General features: G+C 43.1%; 1 protein-coding gene across 2 annotated transcripts in view; it reads left to right on the top strand.

The window, feature by feature from the left end:
* NDUFAF1 (NADH:ubiquinone oxidoreductase complex assembly factor 1) overlaps positions 1 to 23,337 on the top strand; it is a 50,049-nt gene that overhangs the window by 15,024 nt on the left and 11,688 nt on the right. For both annotated transcript variants that reach the window (XM_085627116.1, XM_085627117.1), the window contains exon 3: positions 18,388 to 18,573. In XM_085627116.1, coding sequence (XP_085483242.1) covers positions 18,388 to 18,573 — 186 coding nt within the window. The remainder of the gene's footprint in view (positions 1 to 18,387; positions 18,574 to 23,337) is intronic.

The following is a 23,337-nucleotide window of genomic DNA, read 5'->3' on the forward strand; positions in this document are numbered from 1 at the left end:
AATGGCGAGAGCAGCCATATTTGTCCATTGCAGACACGTGCATGAGAGCCCTCGCAGAATTGATTCCAAAAGGTACTTGCAATGGCGAGAGCAGCGCATGCGCTGCTTTCCCCAGGCGAGACCTAAAAAGGAAAAAAAAAAGTGTTTTGGGGAGGAAACTTGGGTTATTGTGAGTATATTGCCTCTGCTCCTGAAACTAAATTTATAAAACTGCTTCAGACCCTGAGAGCACACGGGCACTCTTCTGAAAATTCCTTCCTTATGAAGCAGTAACACCTTTTTGTTTTCAAATTCTCCAAACGAAGGAATTGGTGTTTACCTCGATCTCTGTTTGGACACTGGTTGCGGTGGGCAGTGCTGGAGACCCAGGATGGCATCAGAAGTCTTTAAGCACAGCTTGGGACACTGATATCGCGTGTGGCTTGCACCCGACTCACAGGAGGCAGGTAACTGTGAGCTTCTACAATGGCTCTCCATGTTCCTCATTTTTTTTCTCCATGGTGGTATGTTTGGAAGCCACAATACTCTAAAAATATCTTTCTAATTCAAAGACTGTTTTCGGTTTGTGAGATAAAGTTATGCCTATTATTTAGACTGTCCAAACACTTTAGCTTGCAACCTCAAACGGGTCACCATGCCCTGCCTTCACAAATTGATTCAATTCCCAGCACTATGAGTGGTATGTGAGGCGCACTAAAAGCAATTTTCCATTTTAATTAACTTTGAGCAGATTTGTTAAACGCTTATTCCAAAAGAAGTTCGATCACTGTAAGTGAAGATCTTGTTTTCTATATTAAATTAGTTTAATTGTCCTTATAAATAATAGTGAAACTCATGAATCACACTGAACAGTAACTAAAATCAGTAGCCTCAAAATGTAAATGTCATACTCTCTTACACACTGCATTATCGTTTATGGATTTCAGGTAATTGTTCCTCTTCATCATTGGATAGTAGACTAATATTGAATGTACTCTCTCCTCATACACATGCAGAACATGTAATCAGATCACAACTATCCTGATGCTGCACATCTTCATAACCAGACAAAAACAATCATGGTTCGAAATCTGTACAAACCTCATGATCCCATAGTGGTTCTCATGTTCTATTTCTAATCACGTGCTCCTTGTTTGTGTTGTATCTGACCACAACCAGCACTGGTGCACTTTTCAACCAACTGCGCGTCGCAGAGCTCTCTTGGAGGTGGAAATGGGCCCGCTTCCAGCAGTATGCTATCGTGAGATCAGAGAAGGAACGGGCATTGATAAATGCATTAGGTGTTGCCTATGTGATTAATAATAAGCTGTTTGGGCAGGCTTAACCTAAAACGACAGCTATCCGATTTGATATCCGAATTGACTACCAGTACTCTGTTCAGCACCCGAACAACATAAAACCTGAAGAGAAAATGTATGCAAGAGCAATTTTTATATTCAATCAAAAAAATAACCAGTAGATGGCAGTGTTGTCCAGTTCTTCCAATGTGCGAGAAGAGTTAAGTGAGATCTTCACATGGATTAAACAAATTACACTTGCTTCGCAGAGCTAAATTCTTCTGCTGCCAAGAGTTCATTAAAATCATCACGTAGTGCAAATCCAAGTGCGAAGACTACCTCGTCTCATAGTCTTTACCTGTTGATGGAATACTGCTGAGTGGGCTGCTATCAGAGAGCTGCCGTCAGAGTTGAGTGTCCAGGAGGCTGTCACAGAGCACACACAAGCAGAGACTTCACTTAGAAAGCTTCACGGGGCCAAACGTACACAAATGGAGGCGTCTGGTGGAATGGTTCCATAGGAGAACCACATGAGTGAGAGAACAACACGTAGCAATGGGAGTTTGGGGACAAGAAGCAACAGAGCATGAGCAGCACACATTGGAGAGAGCAACACTGGAGGTGGGGTGGGCTGGGATTTTGCTGGAGGAGCAGCAATCGAGGGAGAGATGAAAAACGCATGCACTTTCATTGAGTGCTTACTCAGAAATAAAGTTCTCTAAAACTGAGCAGTCGAAGGATACACGTCAGCCAAGTGACTATGCTCAAGAGAAGGTAGAAAAACAAGAAGAGGGCAAGCCATTGAATAAGAACTAAGCACATGAGTGACCTAGCCAACCATTGATAAGATGGCTGTAATCCCACAGTAAATTAAAATTGGTATTTCACAACCAGACAGCTTGTGCTGTCTAGAAGGTAAGACCTAAAACTCTGTACCACTCCCTGCCATTGTATACACTTAGATGAAGGTTGAAAACGGAGTAAAATTATTATCTCCACCCTTCCCACACACCAAAGTAATCTGTGTAACACTGTTGGAATTAGTGAGTGGTAGCAAAATAAGTGCAAACCTGAGGTTGATCATGAATGCCTTCAACCTTTGTAATGACTAGCAAATACACGCACAGCAGGGCCCATTCACCAATCGATAAGGAGTCTCCAGCTGAAGTACTACTGGTAATTTTGAACAAATTTGTCGACAAACATATACTTTAATCCTTGTTCCTGGATTTCAGGCCAATTTTAGGGGTTCTCGAAAGGCTGAAAGGTAATTTTTGTGTCATTGAAAAAGCAAATGCTTTAGAACACTGAGCTCACTGACGTGCCAAGTAGCTCTTGAAGGATGTGGTGGCATATACAATTCAGCAGCACACTAATCATACACAATAATAAAATGACTAAGCAGTGTTAATCTGGAAGTAAAGTTAGATGTCTTTTATTACATTACTCCTTAAGTTGGGAGGCTCTCCCCTCAGTGCTTAGCACTTTTTTGTGGAGAAGTTTGTGCCTAAACCTTCGTAGCTTTCGTTCCAGAAATGTTTTGCAACCTAAATCTGTGTCCTTTCTTTCCCACATGTTGGGCATTTTAAAAGAATCTAGAGTTTGTGGTTTCCCCTAAATGTAATAACGAAAATGTAGTAAAAGTTTGGTTTATTTGCAAAAATCAGGAAAATGCGCTCTACAAGAAGTGGTTGTGTTTTTTTTTTCTTTCTTCAAGTAGCAACAAAAGTTTTACTGTTATAGGATCGTCCTCTTCCTAGCTTTCAGTCACAGACACTGTTGTAAAACAAAAAGAAAAATCATTTGTTGACCGAGTTTTTGCTGCTTTCCAAGTGGTCGTAAATATTTCCTATTTTTGCAGTTTCTACCTACTTGCAGTTTATGGGAGAAAGAGGTATGAAACCTATGGGTGAACCTAGAAAGCTGTTTTTGAAAAGTAGACAACCTTCTGAATTCAGCAAGGGTTCATTGGTGTAATTCGCTCTGGGTTTTCCTAACAAAACTAATAGTTGAACTAAATAAGTAATGAACGTAAGTAAGGAAAAACAGAAATAAGTGACTATAATTTCATCTGTATTATTTTGCTCCTATCGTTGATCAACAAACATAATACACCATTACGTTTGTCAGTCACTTTTGGTCACAGGGATACCAACTATGCAGCAATTGGTAAGGTAACATCTTATGAAGGAAAGCATGAAGTAAAACTATACTTCTGAAATGTGCCCAAGATTCCGAGTTAATGAGCAGTGTTTTTTTGTATGACTCTGAATTTGAGATTACCCAGGATATCCTGATTCAGAGGCCATTTTGCAAAATGTTTTCTTCATTGCACACTGAGTTACATTTTGTAAGCCACAAATAGAAAGACGTTCCCTAAATAGCAAATGTTCTACTATTCTGCATTCCCACACTTCTCCCAATAAAAACATTACCTCATGGTATGGGTGAGCCTATTGCCAGCATTGGGACTCCAAATGGAGTTTGTAGACCAAGATTTTTCAATTGAATTCCAATTTTTCTCTAGATGTTGTAGGGAAGTGGCTCTATATATACTGGTCCCAAATAGGTACAGTGTGTATAGAGTCCACAGTCCCCAGAGGTTTGGCAGAGGCTGAAGTTAGATATAACCTTACTCTCTAAAGTGGTAGCTTGGTCGAGCAGTAAGGCAGTATCAGAGGACAGTGTAAAGCATTTGTTGTACACACTCAGTCAGCAAATGGTTTCACACACTCAAGAACTGAACTCTAGGCCAATGGTTTATATAAAAATATAGGGTTGTTTTATTTTAGAACCAACAATAGGTATTAAAATATATTTTCTCAGAATGAGATGCTTTAGTTAAATACTTTGCAATATGCAATTTACTTTTGTAGGTAATAGTTTTGTTGCAATAGGCAACACAATTTCAAACACAATAATACATTGAGCTCAATGGGAATTTTAAGTTATATGCAATTGATTACTTTCAAGATTACTGTTCTAACTCCAGGACTGGATCCTAGATTCAGTCCTGGGAAAGTTCTTGGAAACAAGTGAGTACATTCGATTTAGTTACTGTTGTGATTTCTAACCAATATTTTGCTATTTTAAAAGTTGACAAACTTTTTCTGATCAAATTACCAATGTTATCCTATGGAAGGAAATTCACTTATCAGGTAAGTGGGGTTATGGGTACTTTTTCTAGGTCAGTGTTGGATCCTAGATCCAGCACTAGTGTACCACCTGTAAGCAGTTGAGAAACTGCGTTTAATTCATACAGGCGATTTTTAAGGAATATTTATAAGTTTGCAAAATCGACACAAGAAATTTCATAGAAAAATAGTTAATGGTTTCTTATGAAAGAAAATTCAAGTTACGGGTAAAGTATGTTCTCGTTACTTTTGTAATCCAGTGCTGGGCTCCTAGGCTCAGAACTGGGACATCTATCTAAAACAGGTAAGTAATTACGTTTTAACAGTTGGTACGATTTTTAAAGAATATTTATAGTTTGCAAAAATCGACACTTAGAAGAAATTTCACAGAAAAACAGTCAATGATTTCCTATGGAAGAAAATTGAGTTAATGGTTAGTACGGTTGTGAGTACATGATCAGTGCTGGGCACCGAGATCCAGCACTGGGATCTCTCCTAATAGCAGGTGAGTATTTCCGTTTTCGTTACTCGGTTGATTTTAGGTGAATATTTTAAAGTTTAGAAACTTCACACTTAAAGAAATTTCAGAAGAAGCCAGTCAATGTTACCCTATGGAAGAAAAGTGAGTTGAGGGGGGGGGAGGGGATGCTCCCAGGGTCAGGTAAGTACAGTTGTTACACTCTCAGCGGCACAGGGGTAGCCGGGTGCAGAGTGAGTTAGGCCCAATGTTATCCTATGGGAGGCAGGGGGGCCTTGGTTGGTGGCTGCTGACTAGCAGGCCACGCGGCTGTGGGAGCTGGGCTCCTGGTCACTTGCTCAGGGCAAATGGGGAATTAGGTAGGAGTAGAAGTTGCACTGCCAGGGCCACTCGGGCGGCTAGGTGCAGGGTGCTTTTGAGCCGTTGGGCGCTTAATGGATTGCAGTGGAAAAACTCAAGGACGAACAAAGGCTGCAAGCTCGGGGACGAAGATTCTTAAGGTGTGCCCACCCCTTCGAGAGGTAAGTTGGGTAGTTGGAGGATAGGTAGGTACCCAGGAGTCGGGCACAGGGGGCCACAGGGCACTGGGTGCAGGGGTGCCCAGAGTCCGCAGCGAAGTTAATGAGGTAAACTGTATAGCCGCAATGTGCTTAAGTGGGGACTCAATCAACTGGTGTGGGGATAGTCTGAATTAGTTGTGCAGAGGGGACTTTCCAAGCTACCTACTGGTAGACGAGAATAAGTTTTATTAAGGTCTCCAGTGAGCAGAGTAAAAGTAAAGTGGAGCAATTCTGCCCTTTTCACAAGATTGACTTGTTTCGTCCCTCTCAATTCCCTGAAAAAACTGTGCAAAGGGCTTTCTTCCAGACCAACCCTTATCAGAGTGTAGCACTCTGTTTGATGAAAACAAAGTGTGTTAAATCCAAAAGGTGCAAATACAAAACTTAAAAGTCCATCAGTGGTACCTTGTTTCCTGGCTTGTAGGATCTTTTTGCTGAGACCACACTATTCGACCCGTCTTGGTTAGAACGGATTGTAGTCTGGAACCCGCAATTGCTTTGCGTAAAGAGTCTCCATATTGAAGTACAGCAAATGCTTTGAAGTAGTGGTGGGTGGCCATGCAGGGTCCTCACATCGATGTGAAGTTAATGTTTTGCAGGGATGTAGGTTGTAGAAACACTGGCCTCGCAAGATCCTCAACATCCCTTTAAGAAAATCAGACCTGTAGTGATGCCTGTTGCCACATGAACCTCTTGCACTTATTGGCACCATACCAAGAAGAAGTTTGTTAGACCTGTCAGCCTTAGGGTGGTCCCCGCCCCGCCCCACCCACCCAAACTTTTTGCCTTACTCTATTTCAGCTGATTTTGTTTTTGTTGGCCTTAGGACTCCCTCCCTACAACGTGGTAGCATTGGCTTATACCCAACTGGCACATTTAGTTTACTTGTAAGTCCCTAGTAAAGTGGTAACACTTGGACCCGGGGCCTGTAAATTAAATGCTACCAGTGGGCCTACAACACTTCTTGTCAGTGGCGTAGCTAAAGAGGGCAGGAGTAGTGGCAGTGGTGTCAGTCGACTACCACCTTCCCCACAGCCCTGAGAAGAAGTGCCAGCCACTTAAGTAGGATTGTAAACATATCGGGCCTACCATTGCAGCCTGTGTTCCTTTTTAATGAATCTGTCGCCCCTACGGTATGCCTTAAATTGCCCGAAGTGCAGTATGCAATGTATTTAAAAAGGTAAAGGTGGACATGTACTTTTTAACTTTGACATGTCCCGGTAGTGAAAAACTCTTAAATTGTTTTTTCACTGCTGTTAGGCCTACCTCTCCAATAGGATAACTTTGGGTTACTTTATTATATTTAATAAGTGGTAACTTCCAATTGGGAGCAGATAAAAATGTTGTTTGTCTAAAAAATGTATTTTAAATCCTCCTTCATGGTAAAGTTGGATTTTAAATCACAATTCTGAAAATGCTGCTTTAAAGAAAGTTGGCATTTTCTTGTCCCAACCATTTTTGTACCTGTATCCCGGGTCACATGACGAGTATCTAGCAGTTGTGTCTTACTCCCAGACAATGAAACAAAAGGGGAGTAGGTGTTGGTAGGATGGGCCATTCTGACTTGATGTGGGGGAAGGGTGGAACTATCGCCTACCACATTTACACATGAAAAAAGTCTCTGCCCCTGCACACTTTTTTAAAGGGTTTCACAGTAGTCTTTTGTGCCCAGAGACAAGCTGGGGCTAGGACAGGGACGGAGGAAGCGCCAGACACCTCCAGGCTTAGGAGCCTCTAGAAACCTCTTCTACTTCAAAACTAATCTATATATTGGCTCAACTCTTCACTTCTGAACCTGTGGACTCTGTAAGGACTGCCCAACAGTGAAGTATGCCCAGGGAGACAATTTATATTGTCCAGTTGTGTGGAAGTTCTAGCATGTACAGGGATGCCCATCTCAAGCCTGACTGCAGTATTCTGTATCAGTTGGAGTTTGTGTCCGTAATGAGGGGAGCCCAACAGAAAAGGTATACAGTACTACTCTAGCCTGCTTTTAATCAATTCCTGGATGAGAAGTTGCCTAGAAGAGCAGCGGATGAATGGTAAGATTTTTCTTATAAGGTTCATCATAGAGAAACAAATAGATGTGAGCTTGTTGATATGGGCTTCAAAAGAAAGCTTATTGTCATAACTAACACCCGGGTTGCATGCAATAGTGACAGGAGGTGGGCAAAAGATGAAATACTCAGGCCACCATCCAGGGGCAGTCCAAATAGAAAGGTCGTCAAACACCAGTACTTTAGTTTTATCTAAATTCAATCTAAGGGAATTCTTGTTCATACAGTTGGTGACTACAAACAGGCAGCTTTTAAACTGTTCCTGAATGATCTTATAGATATCACCTAACTTCAGGTTAATTTGTATATAAATTACATAAGCATTAAATTGGAAGTCAAGAATGGTAATCGGGTCAGCCAAGGGAGCCACATATATGTTAAAAAGAGTGGGGTTTAAAGCAGAGACCTGTGGCATGCCACATGATCAACCTATGAAGGTGGACTGAAAGGAGAGTAGCTGGACTGCTTGAGATCTAGAGATTACAAAATTGGGGAACCAGGCCAAGACATTCCTCTAATACCTGCAAAGTCTGTATAGTAAACCTTTGTGAGACCGTGTCAAAGGCCGCCAACAAATCGAGGATAATCCGAGCTGAGGAGCCTTCTACATCCAGTGTCATTCGCTTATCATTGGACGAGGAAATGAACACGGTCTCCATAGTCTATGTAGGATCAAAGCCAGACTGAAAAACATTCAGGAAAGAATGTAGTGGGAAAGTTTAGAGTTAAAACAACTAACACTTTAGTGGTAAATGGAAGAGAGATGGGCCGATAATTATACATAATCTCTGGATTCAAAGAGTGTTTCCTTAGAAGCGGGTTTACGAAGGCGGCTTTGCAGAAAGCTGGAACTAAGCCCCTAGATGAGGACTTATTGCATATAGATGTGCCACTGCTCGAGCCATGGTCAGAAAAATTGTAACCATGCAGGGATCCAGTGAGAAGCCTGATTAAATAGTTTGCAGTTTAACTGTTTTAGAGTCATGCAGTACTTGTTCAAAATCTGACCACTTTCACAATAATGCCTTATTATTCTCCTATGAAAAGGTAGATAAAGAGGAGCCTGACATAAAGGAAGACATCAAGCTAGCAATGTAATCATGAAAGAGCTTGGCCAAAATCAACCAGAGTATTCCAGTGGGGGCAGGAGCTGAAATGGTAGCCTCACAAGTAGCCAGAGGAAGCAGCTGCGACACTGCAGTCTGAACCACGCGTGTTCCGACTACACAAGCTCTACCATGCTTGCCTTAACCACGCATGTGTGTGGTTTAGTCAGTGCATGGTCTGGCTGATGGAAGGAGGAAGACGCCGCAGTTTTGTGTTTTTTTTGTTTTTAAGGACTGGAGGTGGTTGGAGTAGGTTTTAGGGTAGTGAAAGGGGTTGGAGTAGTTTAAGGGACAGCGCTGGGTTAGTGTAGGGTTTTAGGCCTTAGGGTAGTGGGAGGGGGATGGGTAGTTGGGCTTGATTTTAGGGTGGGGGATTTTGTATGTTTTAGGGCAGTGGAAGGGGTTCGGGTAGTTTAAGGGACAGGGCGGGGTTGGTGTAGGGTTTTAGGCCTTAGGGTAGTGGGGGTGGAATGGGCAGTTGGGGTAGTTTTTAGGATGGGCGGGTCGTGGTAGGTTTTAGGGCAGTGGAAGGGGTTGGGGTAGTTTAAGTGACATCGCAGAGAGGGAGGGGGTCAGGTAGTGTAAGTTAGGGTGCAGGGTTTTAGGCGTTGGGGTAGTGGGAGGGGAATGGGCAGTTGGGGTAGTTTTTGGTGTTGGGGGGCGGGGGGGGGTCTGGTAGGCTTTAAGGCAGGGAAAAGGTTGGGGTAGTTTAAGGGACCACACTGGGGCAGGGGTGGTCGGGTTGGGGAGTGGTGCAGTAATGACAACCTTAGCCACACATACACCTTTACCATTCATACCTATACCACGAACTTCCATGGTAAAGGCATGCATGGTTAAGGCGCATTCATGGTTGAGCTACGTGGTAGAGGCCACATGGTAAAACCATTTGTGCTTCAATCATACAACCAGAGCACGATTCTTTGCTAGGGTCCTCTTCCTCTGAATGGGAGTGCAGCTCTCCAAGGTTGAACAAGGGGAACACTGGATGTACCGCAGTGGACCGCTTACGTTGATGTATGGAGGCAGTTAATCCAATTCAACTAACCAATCAAAGGTAGCACCAGACCTATGGAGGAGGGAGAAGGGAGACAAATCCTCCTTGTTTGCTGTATTCCAAAACAAATAGTCCATGCCAGCAGCACAGAGGATGCAAGGTTAGGGGAGTCTGATTGTCTTTGCTGCCTAAGGTGTATATGCTCATCTCTTATGTAGGTGTAGCTCAAGCCAGGTCACTGGCTAGACTGTTGGAGCTGATGTAGCCAAGTCCAGTGGACAGCAGAATGTCTTTCTCCTTCCTCCAAGATGAATATTGGAAGCTTGGCGGTTGCCTCAGGCTTTTTAAACATTCTAGATGATGGGAGCATGCATGAAGAGCAGACATGACAAGCTCTCATAAACAGTACGCATGCCTTCCTGGAGTTGCTGTTTTAAACTATGGCCTTACACTTATGATTTCTAATTTAAGGCTATACAGGCAAACCCTTGAACCGCCTTCGAAGTGCTTGTGGAAATTCGCTGTCCCTATTTTATTTGAAAGGCTTAATTTGTGTATTTAGTTGCTGCATCTTTGTACTTCCAATCTTTTTGCCCGGACCTGTTTTTAGGTCAAGCCTAGGGGCAGCGTGCATGCACTGCTCGCTCTGCAACGCATGCTGTAGTAGGGTATGTGGTGAAAGTGTTGTGGAAGCCCTGCCCACTCTCCTCCAATATTTTTCATTGGCTGGTGTCATTGTCCTTGGTAAACGCTGGCTTCCGATTCATTATGAGGCTTGTTAGTCCCGCCATGGTACCGCCCTGTCTCCATTTGTTACCGACCATAAGGACTGGACATTTTACTTGGCTCGTTACACGGCATGCTTTATCTAGTGGGTGAGCACTATTTAGTTTATTGACAATGTTGGCTGTATTTTTTGGTTTTGTTGTATGTGGATGTTGTCCGATTAGGGACACCGCGCTCAGTTTAAAGTCTGTGTTTTTTTTTTTTTTTTTTTTTTACTTTAATTCGGAGTGCGGTGCCTGCTTCAGAGACACCGCGGTCTTTCTTTTTTACAATGCCAGAGGTTAAAAACTCGCAATTGCGAGACATATAGCATTGTAACTGGTTTTATAGTTTCGCGGCTCGCGCCATTGGTGTTGTTTGCTAGCCTGATTCTGAAACGTCCTCGGTACTTCTCACTGTGGCTCACCGTCCTGCCACAGTATGTATGTGGTTTCCTGCCCTTCTCAGGGGGGCTTCAGGGGAGGAGGATTTGGTTTCGTTCCCACACTTTTGCCAGTCCCATGTCCACCCTCCTCAGACCACCCGCCCTTCCAGCCCCTTCCTGCTCCTCTTACACACTGCAGGCCGGGCCCTCCCTCGGATGCGAGCGTATCTCCTGTTCTCCTCGGACCTTAATGACACTTGCCAAGTAAGCCGGATTCTAGGAGCTGCGCAAGCCCTTGTCTTCCCAAACCTATAAATACTTCCTCGGGCCTGGACACAGTCAGAGCATGTGCTGTCGATGAGCTCTAAGCGCCCTCCTGCGCCAGCGCCAACAAGACGCTCTGTGCCCTGCACTCTTTAGATAACTCTCACTCGTATACCTCATTCCTTGCAAGTGAGGCGCTCCGGACCAGCTTACCCGGGCTTGCAGGTAAGGGAAGCGCCTAGAGGCTGCTACTCGTGTGTGTTACGCTATGCTTTGTCATGTTACGCTGTGAGTTGTTATGCTACAGTAAGAGGAGCTGTGCGGTGCTCTTAGGATATATTTAGCTATGCTCTGCAATCTTATGTTATGGCATGTTGTTCTCCCATAAGCTGTGCCTTGCCATGTTTTCTCGTAGTGTTGTTGATGTAATATGTAGTGGAAAGGAATATGAAGCGCCCAGGGCAGGCTGTCCAGATGGTTGAAGACACTGGTTGGGCTCGGATGGGCGTTCTTTTCCTTGGTTTTGAAGTAGTTTCACTTGAAGTAGTTTCCAGTATATGTAGTTTGTTTCTTGTTTGCAGGTTTCACATCTCATGTAGATTTGTAGCCAGTAGCGTAGGGTCTTTTCTTCCAGAGACAGCCCTGCAGATGAGCAGGTTCTGTTTCAGCAATCTACAGCAGCCCTGCTGGCAGGTGCTGCCACTGCTTCATTCACCCATCCACACTTCACAAATGTTGCACGCGTTTTTAGGTCGAGTCTAGCAGCAGTGCGCATGCGCTCCTCGCTCTGCGAGGCGTGCTGTAGTAGGGCATGTTATGTTGTATGCATTTATAAAGCGCAGCAGTTACCCGAGGGTGTCCAGGCGCTAGCTACTATCCTCTGGGCATTGAGCGTTGTGGAGATCTACATGTTGAAAAGCCAGGTTTTTAGTCCCTTCCTGAAAGACAGAAGATCAGTGGCATTTCTAAGATGGAAGGAAAGATCATTCTAGGCCTTTGCAGCGGACGCAATAAAGCTTCTCTCTCCCACGTGGCTTTTTTAGTGGGGGTACCTTTACCAGTTTGGCTCCTAAGGAGCGAAGAGTTCTTTTGGGCATATACCATTGGAACTGCCGCTGCAGATAGTCTGGCCCTGTTCCATGCAGGGCCTTAAACGGTGCATATGTATTTAAAACGCACCCGTTTCTTAATTGGAAACCAGTGAAGACGTTTGATTTCCTTGGTGATTGGAGCGAATTTAGATGTGCCAGTGAGCAATCTAGCTGCCGCATCTTGCAACATTTGCCGTTTGTTCGAAAAGCGTTCTTGTATGTTTAGGTAAAGAACGTTGCAGTAGTCTATCCTTGATAGGATGAGTGCTGTAACAACTGTCCGCTGATTGTCAGATGGCAGAAAGGGCAGTACTTTCTTGACAATTCTGAGTGAGTGAGAGGTGGCAGATGCAACAACATTAATTTGTTTGCCAAAGTTAAGCTTGTCATCAACAATGACTCCCAGGTTTTTTACCTTCCTGGTGGGTTTGGGAAGGATACCCAGTTTTTCTGGCCCCCAGTTAGGGATCCAAAAGTTGGCATTGTTTCCAAACAGCATGACCTCAGTTTTGCTCGAATTGAGCATCAGGCAATTTTGTGCCATTCATGTCCCCACCGACTGCTTCCACACAATCATGGAACCTTTTACCTTTTCCAGATTCCTGTCCTGGTAGCAGAGACACAACAATTTGCGTGTCATCCGAATACGAGGTGAGGCAAAAGCCAAAGGCACTAATCAGGCTGATGAAACCTAAACATTAAGAAGTGTAGGGCTTTGAGAAGACCCCTGCGGCACTACACATGGCAGGGAAAACAGTTTGGAGTAGAATTTACCCAGTGACACAATTTGTGATCTGTCAGTCAGGAAAGATTTCAGTAGCCTCCACGCTTTAACCTGGACCCCACATGCCGACAGACAATCCATCAGCAGATTGTGATGGATCGTATCGAAGGCCGCAGAGAGATCCAACTTAATTAACGTGGCCTTGCCTCCCTGATCCAGTGCTTCCCTGATTTCTTCAGTGGATTGTATGAGGGCAGACTCGGTACCCTTCTCTGAAACCATATTGAGTGGGATCTAGAGTATGGTTTTCACGTAGAAAGGCACTGATCTGCAGATTCATTGATTTCTCTATCAATTTTGCTGGCAGTGGAAGACGCGAGATAGGTCAGAAAATATTAGGGTCAAAAGGGTCCAAATTGTATTTCTTTAGCAGCAGAAGTATCGAAGCTAACTTCATGCTTTGGGGCAGTGCCCTGATTCGAACATAGCATTGAACAGGGTGGTGAGAGATGTGGCAATGGGTTTTGGTATGCTGTGGAGGCCTCGTCCACTCTCCGCCCATATTTGTCATTAGCTTTGTTTCATTGTCCTTCTTAAATGCTGGCTTCAAATTGGTAAATAGGTTTTTTAGTCTCTCCTTGGTACCTACCGCCTTGTCTCCATTTGTTACCGCCCATAAGGACTGCACCTTTTACTGGTCAAGCTACACCGTCTGCTTTATCCTGGCTAAGAGCACTATTTTGTTTATTTATTTGTTATTTGCAGCGCAATCCGCACTTTAGCGGCCACACTTGTTTGTTTATTTATCAACCGTGCTTGGTTATTTAATTAATTTGCTGTTTTCTTCTGCATGAGGGGCACAGGCGGGGCTAGAGCCAGGCACATCACACGAGGCTTGGTTCTGTTGTGGTGAAAGGCAGGCACTTTTACCTAAACGAGCATTTGCAATGCAACAGGTCTCGCATTTACGCGTGTTTGAGCTATTGACATTGCAAAGAACAATGCCTTTTATTTTTGTTTTTAAAACATAAATAAAAGACATTGTCCTTTACAATACCAATAACTTAAACACGCGTAAATGCGAGACCAATTGCATTGCACATGCTCGTTTTGATTGGCACGTGAGGAGCCCGCTGTCATTTTGACACGAGTGAGGTCCGTAAGTGCATCCGTCTGTTTCTTCTCTTTACTCAGCTGAGAGGCAGTACATGAAGCGTTGCACTCATAGGTTCTTTTCTGCAGAAAGGTGTTTTATTAAGGCGGTCACTCTTAAAGCAAAGTAGTTGCTACAGGAGTCCTTATTTATTTGTTTTTGTTCTCTGCCTTATGAGGAAAAGCAGTGGAAGAATCTGTTGGTTGTTTAGGTATGGGTTCAAACTGTTAGGGCAAAGTAAATTAAAGTTTAAAAAAAGATATTGATTATACCATCATAAAAAAAAAGGATAAATAACTTATTCTTTGATAATTGTTATAAGGTTTGCAGAAACCGGTATATCATAGCGGGTACAGAGAAGAGAGGCCTAAAAATGCTTTCTCAAAACCTCCTGTGGGTTCAGCGCGTATGTACTCTGATCCCTCCATTGGCGTGGACGGTCAGGAACGGCACACACTGAGCAGGAGTCTTTCTGTGAGAGACACATTACTGTGAGAGGTGGTCCAATCAACTGTTTATGCTTCAGTGCAAACCATGAGGCTATTAGTCTGGCTATATTGTAATCTTTTAATAAGCTTTTGAAACATTTTGCCTCCATGTCCTCGAGGAGGCTCGTACCTTTCAAAGTAGTGCTCCTCATTTTAAAAATGCTGAAGTTAATGCCCCTCCCAAAAAAAAAGCAGAGGTGTCTCAGGATATTGTTGCGGTTCCTTCTAAGAATTTGAAAAGGTTCCCTTTATGGGGGCACCTTGCCTAAGATGTCAGAGAGGGAATGATCATTTACAGATAGCACAATCTGATACAGACTCCATCTCTTCCCCTCGGGGTCATCGGAGAGATACTGATGATGACGATTATGTCTTGTAGTTACCTCAGATAGATGCAGATAGATGCACCTTATCTGTCCTCTAGGGTACAGCACTTCTGGATTTCCTTGGTATTCCTTATTTTGATCCAGATGTTATTACTTACCCGAGATCATTTGAATGGACTCCATCCTCCTTAGGTTCAGCTTTTGTTGTTTATTAGATCAGGAGGATAAGGGACAAGGCAAACGGAAATAAATTAGGGGCAGATTGCCACAGACCCCTTCTGAATTGTACTATCCTTAAAAGATGCAGTCCACGTGCTATATATTTATTAATCCATACCAACTCTATTTCTGTGAGAAGAAAGACTCTGCCTATGAGAATAGACCAGAAACTAGCGAAGATGGCAGAGAAGGAGTTTTTGGCAGAAGTTGTGGGGCAGCCGTTTGGTTATCACTTTGTGGAAGATATTTCTAAATACGTCCAGATTTTTACATCTCTCGATGAGCGTCGGCAAAATCTAAGGAAGGTTTTTGCACCAAGTGTTTTTGCAAGATCCTGTTTAGGTTAAGCTCAGTCTCCCAGAGTCTCTCAACAGAACTCTTTCAAGCCTTCCTTTTATGCCCCCAGAGGTGTTCACACGCCTGACTTCAGTGACCAGTCTGGATAGGCTCCATTCTTTCCTCCACAAAGAAAAAAGTTTGAGGAAGATTTCAGTGTGGCAGAGGACGTTCCTGTGCAATAATGGTTGGTCAAATAATTTTAAAATCCTTTTTTTCCCCAAGAAGGTTGGGTGGCAGACTTGCCCTCTTTCTTCGCAATTGGACGTTAATCACGTCGCATCAGTGGATTCTTCAGTCTATCCTGGGTTACTAGATAGAATTGTATTCTTAACCTCTTTAGTTACTTCTTCCTTGACCAATGGTACTCCTGTCTTAGACAGACAATCAATAACACAAGAAATTCAAGACTTGTTACTCAAGGGAGCCATAGAGAAAACTTCTTTACATTCCCAAGGATTTCCTGGCAATCTCTTTCTAGTGTAAAAAGCATACAAAGGCTTTTGGACAGTTATACATTTAAAACTACTGAACAGTTTCATTCTATACAGACCCTTTAAGATGGAAGGAGTACTTTGGCTGGGAGATTCCTTAAAGGCTGGGAATTGTTTAGCCAAAATAGATGTCATAGATGCTTATCTTTCAGTACCAATTCATCATTCACACTGATGTTTTCTGCATTTCCTATGGCAAAAACTGAAGGTTCCAATTCAAATCTCTACCCTTCGACCTTTCCTTGACCCCACAGTGCTTCACAAAGATCCTGAAACCAGTGGTGACACTTCTGAGATCACTTGGGGTCAGACTAATAGTTTATTTAGATGATATGTTGCTGATTGCATATTCCCAACGATTATTACGGACTCCGGTCCATTGGGCAATTTCTCTTCACAGATTTGGTTTTGTGATAAACCAAAAGAAATCTGTATTGTTTTCCTCTCAACCAATTCAGTTTCTCGAGTTCATGATAGTCTGAGAGAAAGCAGGAGACAATAACGTTGATAAAAGAGGAAATTTGATCGGTTGTCGAACTAAACATGATTTCCCTCAGAAGGTTAGCAAGGATAGTGGGGTTGTTCTCATCCAAACAGGCAAACTTCCCAGCTCCTCTTTATTACCAAGCTCTTCAATGTCTCAAGACACATCATATACGCAAAGGCCTCCCCTTACTCACTATTAGTCTCCCTTTCCACATTTTTAAAGGAGTAGTTGGAGTGGTGGCTCTGCCTGAAATGGAAAATTAATTTTTGTCTAGGCTCCATATATCATGTTTGTATCGGATACAAGCAGCTCTGGTTGGGGAGAAAAGTGAGGAGAGACTAGCACAGGAGGAAAATGGTGGCTTGAAGAAACTCAATTGCTCAAAAATTGCTTAGAAATCCTCGCAGGGACTTTTTCTGTAAAAAGTCTAACCAAGTTGCAAATAAACTGCCGTATTCTTCTCAGAATGGGCAACGTTTCTATTGTCGAATATGTAAACAAGCGAGGGGGTGTCAGATCCACAGTGTTTCCAGATTTTTCAAAAGAAATTTGGCATTGTCTTGACAAGATAATTTTCCTTCAAGCTGAATACCTTCCAGGTCTTTCAAACTCAGTAGGGTATTGGGGTTCCAGGTACGTGTTGGACAGGAGCGAATAGTCTCTGAATCCCAGTATTTTCAGCAAAATTCTTCTCTGTGGCCCAATACAAGTGGTTCTTTTTGCTTCTCACCTCAATCGGAAGGTTCCCCGCTTTTACAGCTAGATTCCATCCCAAATATGGTCCCTCAACTTCTGGAACTGTCTGTAGATTTTCCACAAGCCTCCCTGATTATGCATCCTCGGGGATGCCATCATAATCTGATCCTTCAAGGACACCTTCAACTAATGGTGTGGAAGATTTTATGTCAGCCTGGCATGTCTCCGGCCTTTTGAAGGAGGTAATGTCCGTTATCAACGACTCCTGGGCACCTTCTACTCAATCCGTTTATAAATATGCCTGGGATAGCTGGTGAGTGGAACAAGAGATTGATCCTATAGTGTCTCCTCTGGTAGAGGTTGTCATCTTTTTGGTTTCCCTTTTTGTAGCAGGCAAAGATTACAGGACTGTGAATTCTTACTGATCTGCAATTTCTGCTGGTCACATCCTAGTCAAAAGAGAGCCAGTAGGTAAACCTTTCCTAGTTTGCAGAGCCATGAAATCAATGAATCTAAAGATCCCTCCACTGCCAAAATATTCAGTTCTGTGGGAGGTAAAGGTGGTAGACTTTATCTTTCCTTGGCCGAGTTTCTTCCTCTAAAACAGTTGTCTGCCGTGTTATGTTTGCTTTCATTCAAAAGAGTTTCAGATGTCAGGGCTTTGGATAGCAAATCTTTTTCCCCTCAGAGTTACCTTTTATGTAACCAGACGTACCAAAACTGTGTCCTCGTATATATTGTATCCCGCTTTTCATGATTTCAAGGTGTCCATTGAAATAATTTTGTCAGACTTCAGAGGTTAATTGGCATGCAAAGCAAATGTTTACTAGGCAATTGTATTTCTTACTTGAAACATTTTTACTAATTGAGTCCGTATGAAATTGTGTTATCAGCCTACCTTCTCAATTTGTTAAGCTGCAGGCCCTCCACTTGCATTGGGGAAAATGTTGAATTGTACAATTATATAGCTTTTCTTAACCGAGATGCTGTTTCAGAGTATCTGCTTGAAAAGGGCATTGGTTGAAATATGGCCTAAGTGGGAGTTTTGGGTAAGGTACCGCTCGGCAGAATCATGTTCTCTCACATAATATACTTCCAGCTCCACTCCAACCCAGTCCAGACCACTGGGTCTCTTAATCTTTCAAATTTGAGTTAAAGTAGGATTTTATACTGCTGTGTTGTCTCTTTATTTTGTTTACATTTTATTTTTAGGAATATTTTTTCAAATTGTGAAGTTTAGTGGGTATGCAAAACTTTTATGTTCAGTTAGGTACTAAGAGTAACTCTTGTTTAAGAAAAAAATACAATTCCGGAAGATTAAACAGAATTGAATATTTTATTTCCTGCTAGGGGGCTTTTGATCGTAAGAAGCACCACGATTGGTCTAACTTCAACACTCTTGTGCTACGTGTACGTGGGGACGGCCGCCCTTGGATGATCAACCTTGCAACAGAGATGTATTTCTCACATCAGAAGAGTGATCTGTACAACTACTTTCTGTTCACCCGAGGTGGACCCTATTGGGAAGATGTCAGGGTACAGTATTTCTTGCGATACAAAAATATAATTACAGCATAGTTCCATTTATTTGGTTTGACTTGCCTTCTATAAAGCCAACAGATCCTGTGTATCTGTTTTACAAAACAATACAAGCTAAGTTATTGGTCTAAAAAGTTGGACCAATGTTTCCACGGTAAATCGGAATATGCAGAATATATCTTGGTCTCAAGGTGTGGCGGCCCACCTGTTAAGGCTTTTAGAAAGTCTTATTAGAAATGTTTGCTGTCACTCTGAGGGCCAAAGATGCAAGACACCACCTTCTGCAGTAGTACCAAACTGCTGCAGACCTTAAGAGTGACAACAAAAGCCAAGTTGAACTGTCTGGTTTATTGACCAAAAAGCCACCAACTCTTACTCATTTAGTGAGTGTTTGGGTGGGTATAATGGGGTACTAGTGCAGAGCTAGTGATTGAAATCTTATCCCTCTTCTCATTCAGTCAGCTTTGTGGAGTTCTTTTCACCCATGAGGGTAGTTAGACACTGGCAGAGTCTGGTTGATTAGCTGAATAGCCAGGTCTTCAGGGACTTTTGGAAATCTGAAAGGGATCGGGTGGTCTGTAGAAGAAAGGGTAGTTCGCTCCAGGCCTTCGCTGCTAGGTAGGAGAAGGAGCAACCTCTAAATCTGCTTCGTCTGATTGGGGGGGGGGGGTTGAGAATTAGAGAAAGGGAGGCGGAGCAAGGTGTCTGGTGGTCTGATGGAAGTACAGGCGGTGTTTCAAGTCGGTGGGTCCGCAGTTGTGTAGGGTCTTGTATGCATGGGTCAGGAGCTTTAACTGGAATCTTCTGTTTCAGGGAGCCAATGTAGTTCCCTGTGGTGGGGGTGATGTTGATTTGTCTAGGGGGGATCCAGGACGAGTCTGGTTGTGTTATTTTGTATGGTCTGTAGTTGGAGGAGGTGAGTTGCAATCCCTGCATAGACTAGCGCAGCCATAGTCCAGTTGGCTGGAGATGAGGGCATGCATGATGGTGCCTCTTCAGCTTTGGGGTAGCCATTTTAATATCTTACGAAGCATGCAGATGATGAGGGAGGAGATGGAGTTGATCTGACTCATCATTGTTATCTTGATGTCCAGAATAATCCCTAGGTTTGTAGTGTGGTCAGTGGGTGTAGGAGTAGGAGTAGGTCCAGGTTCTGAGGGCCACCAGGATGCATCCCATAGGGAGCTTTTGCTTCTGAAAAACAGTACCTCTGTCTTGTTTGTATTGGGCTTCAGGCAGTTGTCCTACATCCAGTCTTTGGTCTTTGTATTGGTGGTGTCTTTGAAGAGAGAGAAGATGAGTTGTGTGTCGTCAGCATAAGATATGGCGTTGAGTCCAATGGTTTTGGAGATGGTGGCCAGAGGTGTCATATAAGCAGGGCTACTAAAATTAAATGGCAGAAGAGGGCCAAATTATGCAGCAGGATTGAGTGAATTATGCAGCAAGAAAAGGCTTAATTATGAGACATAATGCAGCACATGTTGTGATAGTATTATTTCATCATTGTTAAACTTGGTAATTCTGCCTGGGCAATGGTTGCACCTCAGTGCTAGTTTAACACCCAAATATAGCAATAGGCAACAGAAAAGTGACCAGTCCCGCTTTGTAAAGGGCCTGTCACTGCGCAGCAACTTTTGAACCGTTTTAGCTAGAAACTATTTGTTTTTTTTTTTAATCTGCAAATTATGTGGCAGATGATGGATTATGTAGAAAATGTGACAAATCTAGAACTAGGCAAAATTTGCCACAACAACAGAATTGTATAATTCCTCTGGCCCTACATATAATAGTTGTAGAGGGTGGGGCTGAGCGAGGATCCTTGGGGTACACCTCAGCTGATTTCCTTGGATTCGGAGGTGAAAGGGGGAAGACAAACTTTGTGCGTTCTTCCAGTAAGGAAAGCGGCGATCCATCCGAGAGAGGCTCCTTGGATGCCTAGGTTGTGCAGCCTTGGGACGAGTGTGTGGTGGGAGAACATATTGAAGGCTGCCATGAGGTCGAAGAGGATCAAATCTGCAGTCTCTCCCCGGTTGTGTAGAGTTAGAATTTGGTTGGTGGACGTGCTGGGTGCTTTCTCTGTGCTGTGGTTACTGCAGTATCCGGATTGGGAGGAGTCAAGTAGGAGGTTCTGTTTCTTGTTCACCCTCAATACACCCTGACCCTAAATTTCACTGGCCGAAGTGGCACCCAATTAGATTCTAAATGAACATCCAAAAGTTAACCACTAGAACCTCAGCCACAGGATTTCATGTTCTAACATAAGTCAAGTGTTTCAAACTTTTCTTTCTACACTGTCAAGACACTTATTTTGTCATTAGTCTTCAGCACGATAGATTATTGTAAAAGCCTACTATTTGGACCTCCTCTCTCTTTTACATCACTTAACAAAGGACCCTCTACAATGTTCCTAGTACACTTCCACATCACATTACAGCGATCCGCAAAATATAAATCTGTCTACAAATCTATGTGGTCCGATTTCCAAAACAATTTGAACATTTACAACTGAACTGGTGCAAATGTACAACTTTTGGATATTGAAAAATCTTCATAGTTGTAGGTATTGAAACCTGTTCATTGTGCATCTTCCCCAGTGCAGAACTATATGTAAGGTACGACTGCACTTGGGGAAATGAAGGCCATTTACCAATGCAGACTTCTTTTTTCTCTCCATGTAGAGAATTCCATTTTCCCTCAGTCCACATGAAATTCAGGTGTTTTCATTCACCTTCCTTCTCTAGATGTGGAGTTGTTCCAGCCCTTTGCTACAGTAAATTTCCAAGCATTTCCAGGGAGGAAACGGATCAGGGGAGAATTTGAATGGTTGCAAACGGGTTGGTAGGCATTCCCAAATGTTCCAGGCAAACTGATTTTGATCCTTCCACTCCCAGACCCTTTCTTTGGGTATACTACAACATAATGGTATGCAAGCATGACATTAAATTAATCAGCAGTAAAATGATTTACTCCTGCCAGGCATTTGTTTTTGGATATTCCCGATGGACATATTATAAGTCTTCAAAGACAACCAGCACCACCTATAACGAGAACTGTCAACACTTGTTACACTCCAGCTCACCGCCTGGATACTCGGTCAGTTGGAACAACTGCACTGCAGCTCTTTCCAGTGACTTGCACTCAGTATTGGTGTTGTGGTGAACTGTAGAAAGGAGTACATGGCTCGTAGGTTTATTCAACAGGTCTATTGAAGTAGATCAGAAAAAGTGGGACCACACCACCATCAATACAGGCACCAGCTCGAATCTCTCTCCAAGGCACAGATTCAGCATGCTGATGTAATAACATTTTAGATCCCATACTGCTGTGGCAAGGCACAACGCTGACCAGCACTAAAGAAATCCTTAACCAAAACACATCTCCCTCTCCAAAAAGCAACAATTAAAATAAAGAAAAAAACAGAATGAAAATAAAAAATTGGAACTCAAAAGCATGCAAAATTATCCAGGAATAAAAACAGACTACCTAAGGATATACTAAATCCTTGCTTAGTGACAGAAGCATTGGTTGACATGCACGGAAATGTGCAGAGTTGGGTTTGCTCATGCACTCCCACAAACCACATTGTTTTTCCACCATACTGGTCTCATGGTACTCCTTCCCACCTGGTCACCCTTGGCTACTGAAGTTGTAGCCAAGTTGGGATTATCCATTCTCATATGTCCCCATCGCTCACATTAGCTTCCACACTAACAAGACGGGACATACTCCACACATCTCCAGATTTGACTAACATAACATTCTTCCTCTCTTCCTTTATTTTGAAAGTCCCAATAAAGTTAGACCAACCATTCTTAACAAACCCTGGCTTCTTCGCCAAACCTTAGTTACCAACCCTCCACTTCATAACCTTCACACAATTTCTCTCATCATACCCAGTCTTGTACTTGCCATGATACCTTTCCCTCCTGTCTTGCAACAACTTGGTTCCCCCCCCCCTTCGCGTCCTGCTCATGGATGCTTCACCTTCCTGTACCCCAAACCATGGACACACGACTTGATCAACCTCTTGATAAGACCATTTGCCTGGGGCGTAAAAATGGCTGTTTTGTAATGCTGAAAGGACAATGCACACCAAAATTCCTTCATTTCGGAAAAAGTGAACTGTACCCCATCATCCTTAATGATCGCACCAGGGATATCTGAACATGCAAACCAATCCTTGAGGAACTCCATCTCCACACTAGCATTCACCGCACTCGCACAAAGAGTCACCACCCACTTTGTAGTATAGTCAACAAGAAGCAAGACCTAGCATTCCTTGGATGACAATAACTCGAAAGGACCAATATTGTCCCAACCACACTGTAGCAGAGATTAGGAAAACTATGGATTACAACTTCATGTAGTACAAATCCACTGGAAGTCACACGGGTTAGGCAAACCGCCTGACATTTAATTTGAATAAAATGACATTTAGCCGAAATTAAATAAACCCTTCCAAATATGCCGTTTGACAAGTCCTGTTGATTACTGTCAAGAAAGGGCCCAGTAGCTGTGACCAGAATCGTCCCTCATACATGGCCTACATGATACATTACTGTGCTGACAATAAATCAGATATCTCTCATGCATCTGGGCATCACTTAAATTTTTCTGGTGTTTAGAGGTGGTGGGCCCTAGCACTCTTTTTTTTGGGCAGGGTGGGTTTATTTGTCGTCTTCAGGCTTTGCCCCACAGCATGAGCAAAGAAGATTAAGATTGGAAGCGGCAATAAGGCGAGAAAACGAGGATGAAGAAGAC

The sequence above is a fragment of the Triturus cristatus genome, chromosome 9 (genome assembly GCF_964204655.1).
Source record: "Triturus cristatus chromosome 9, aTriCri1.1, whole genome shotgun sequence".
Classification (NCBI taxonomy): domain Eukaryota; kingdom Metazoa; phylum Chordata; class Amphibia; order Caudata; family Salamandridae; genus Triturus; species Triturus cristatus.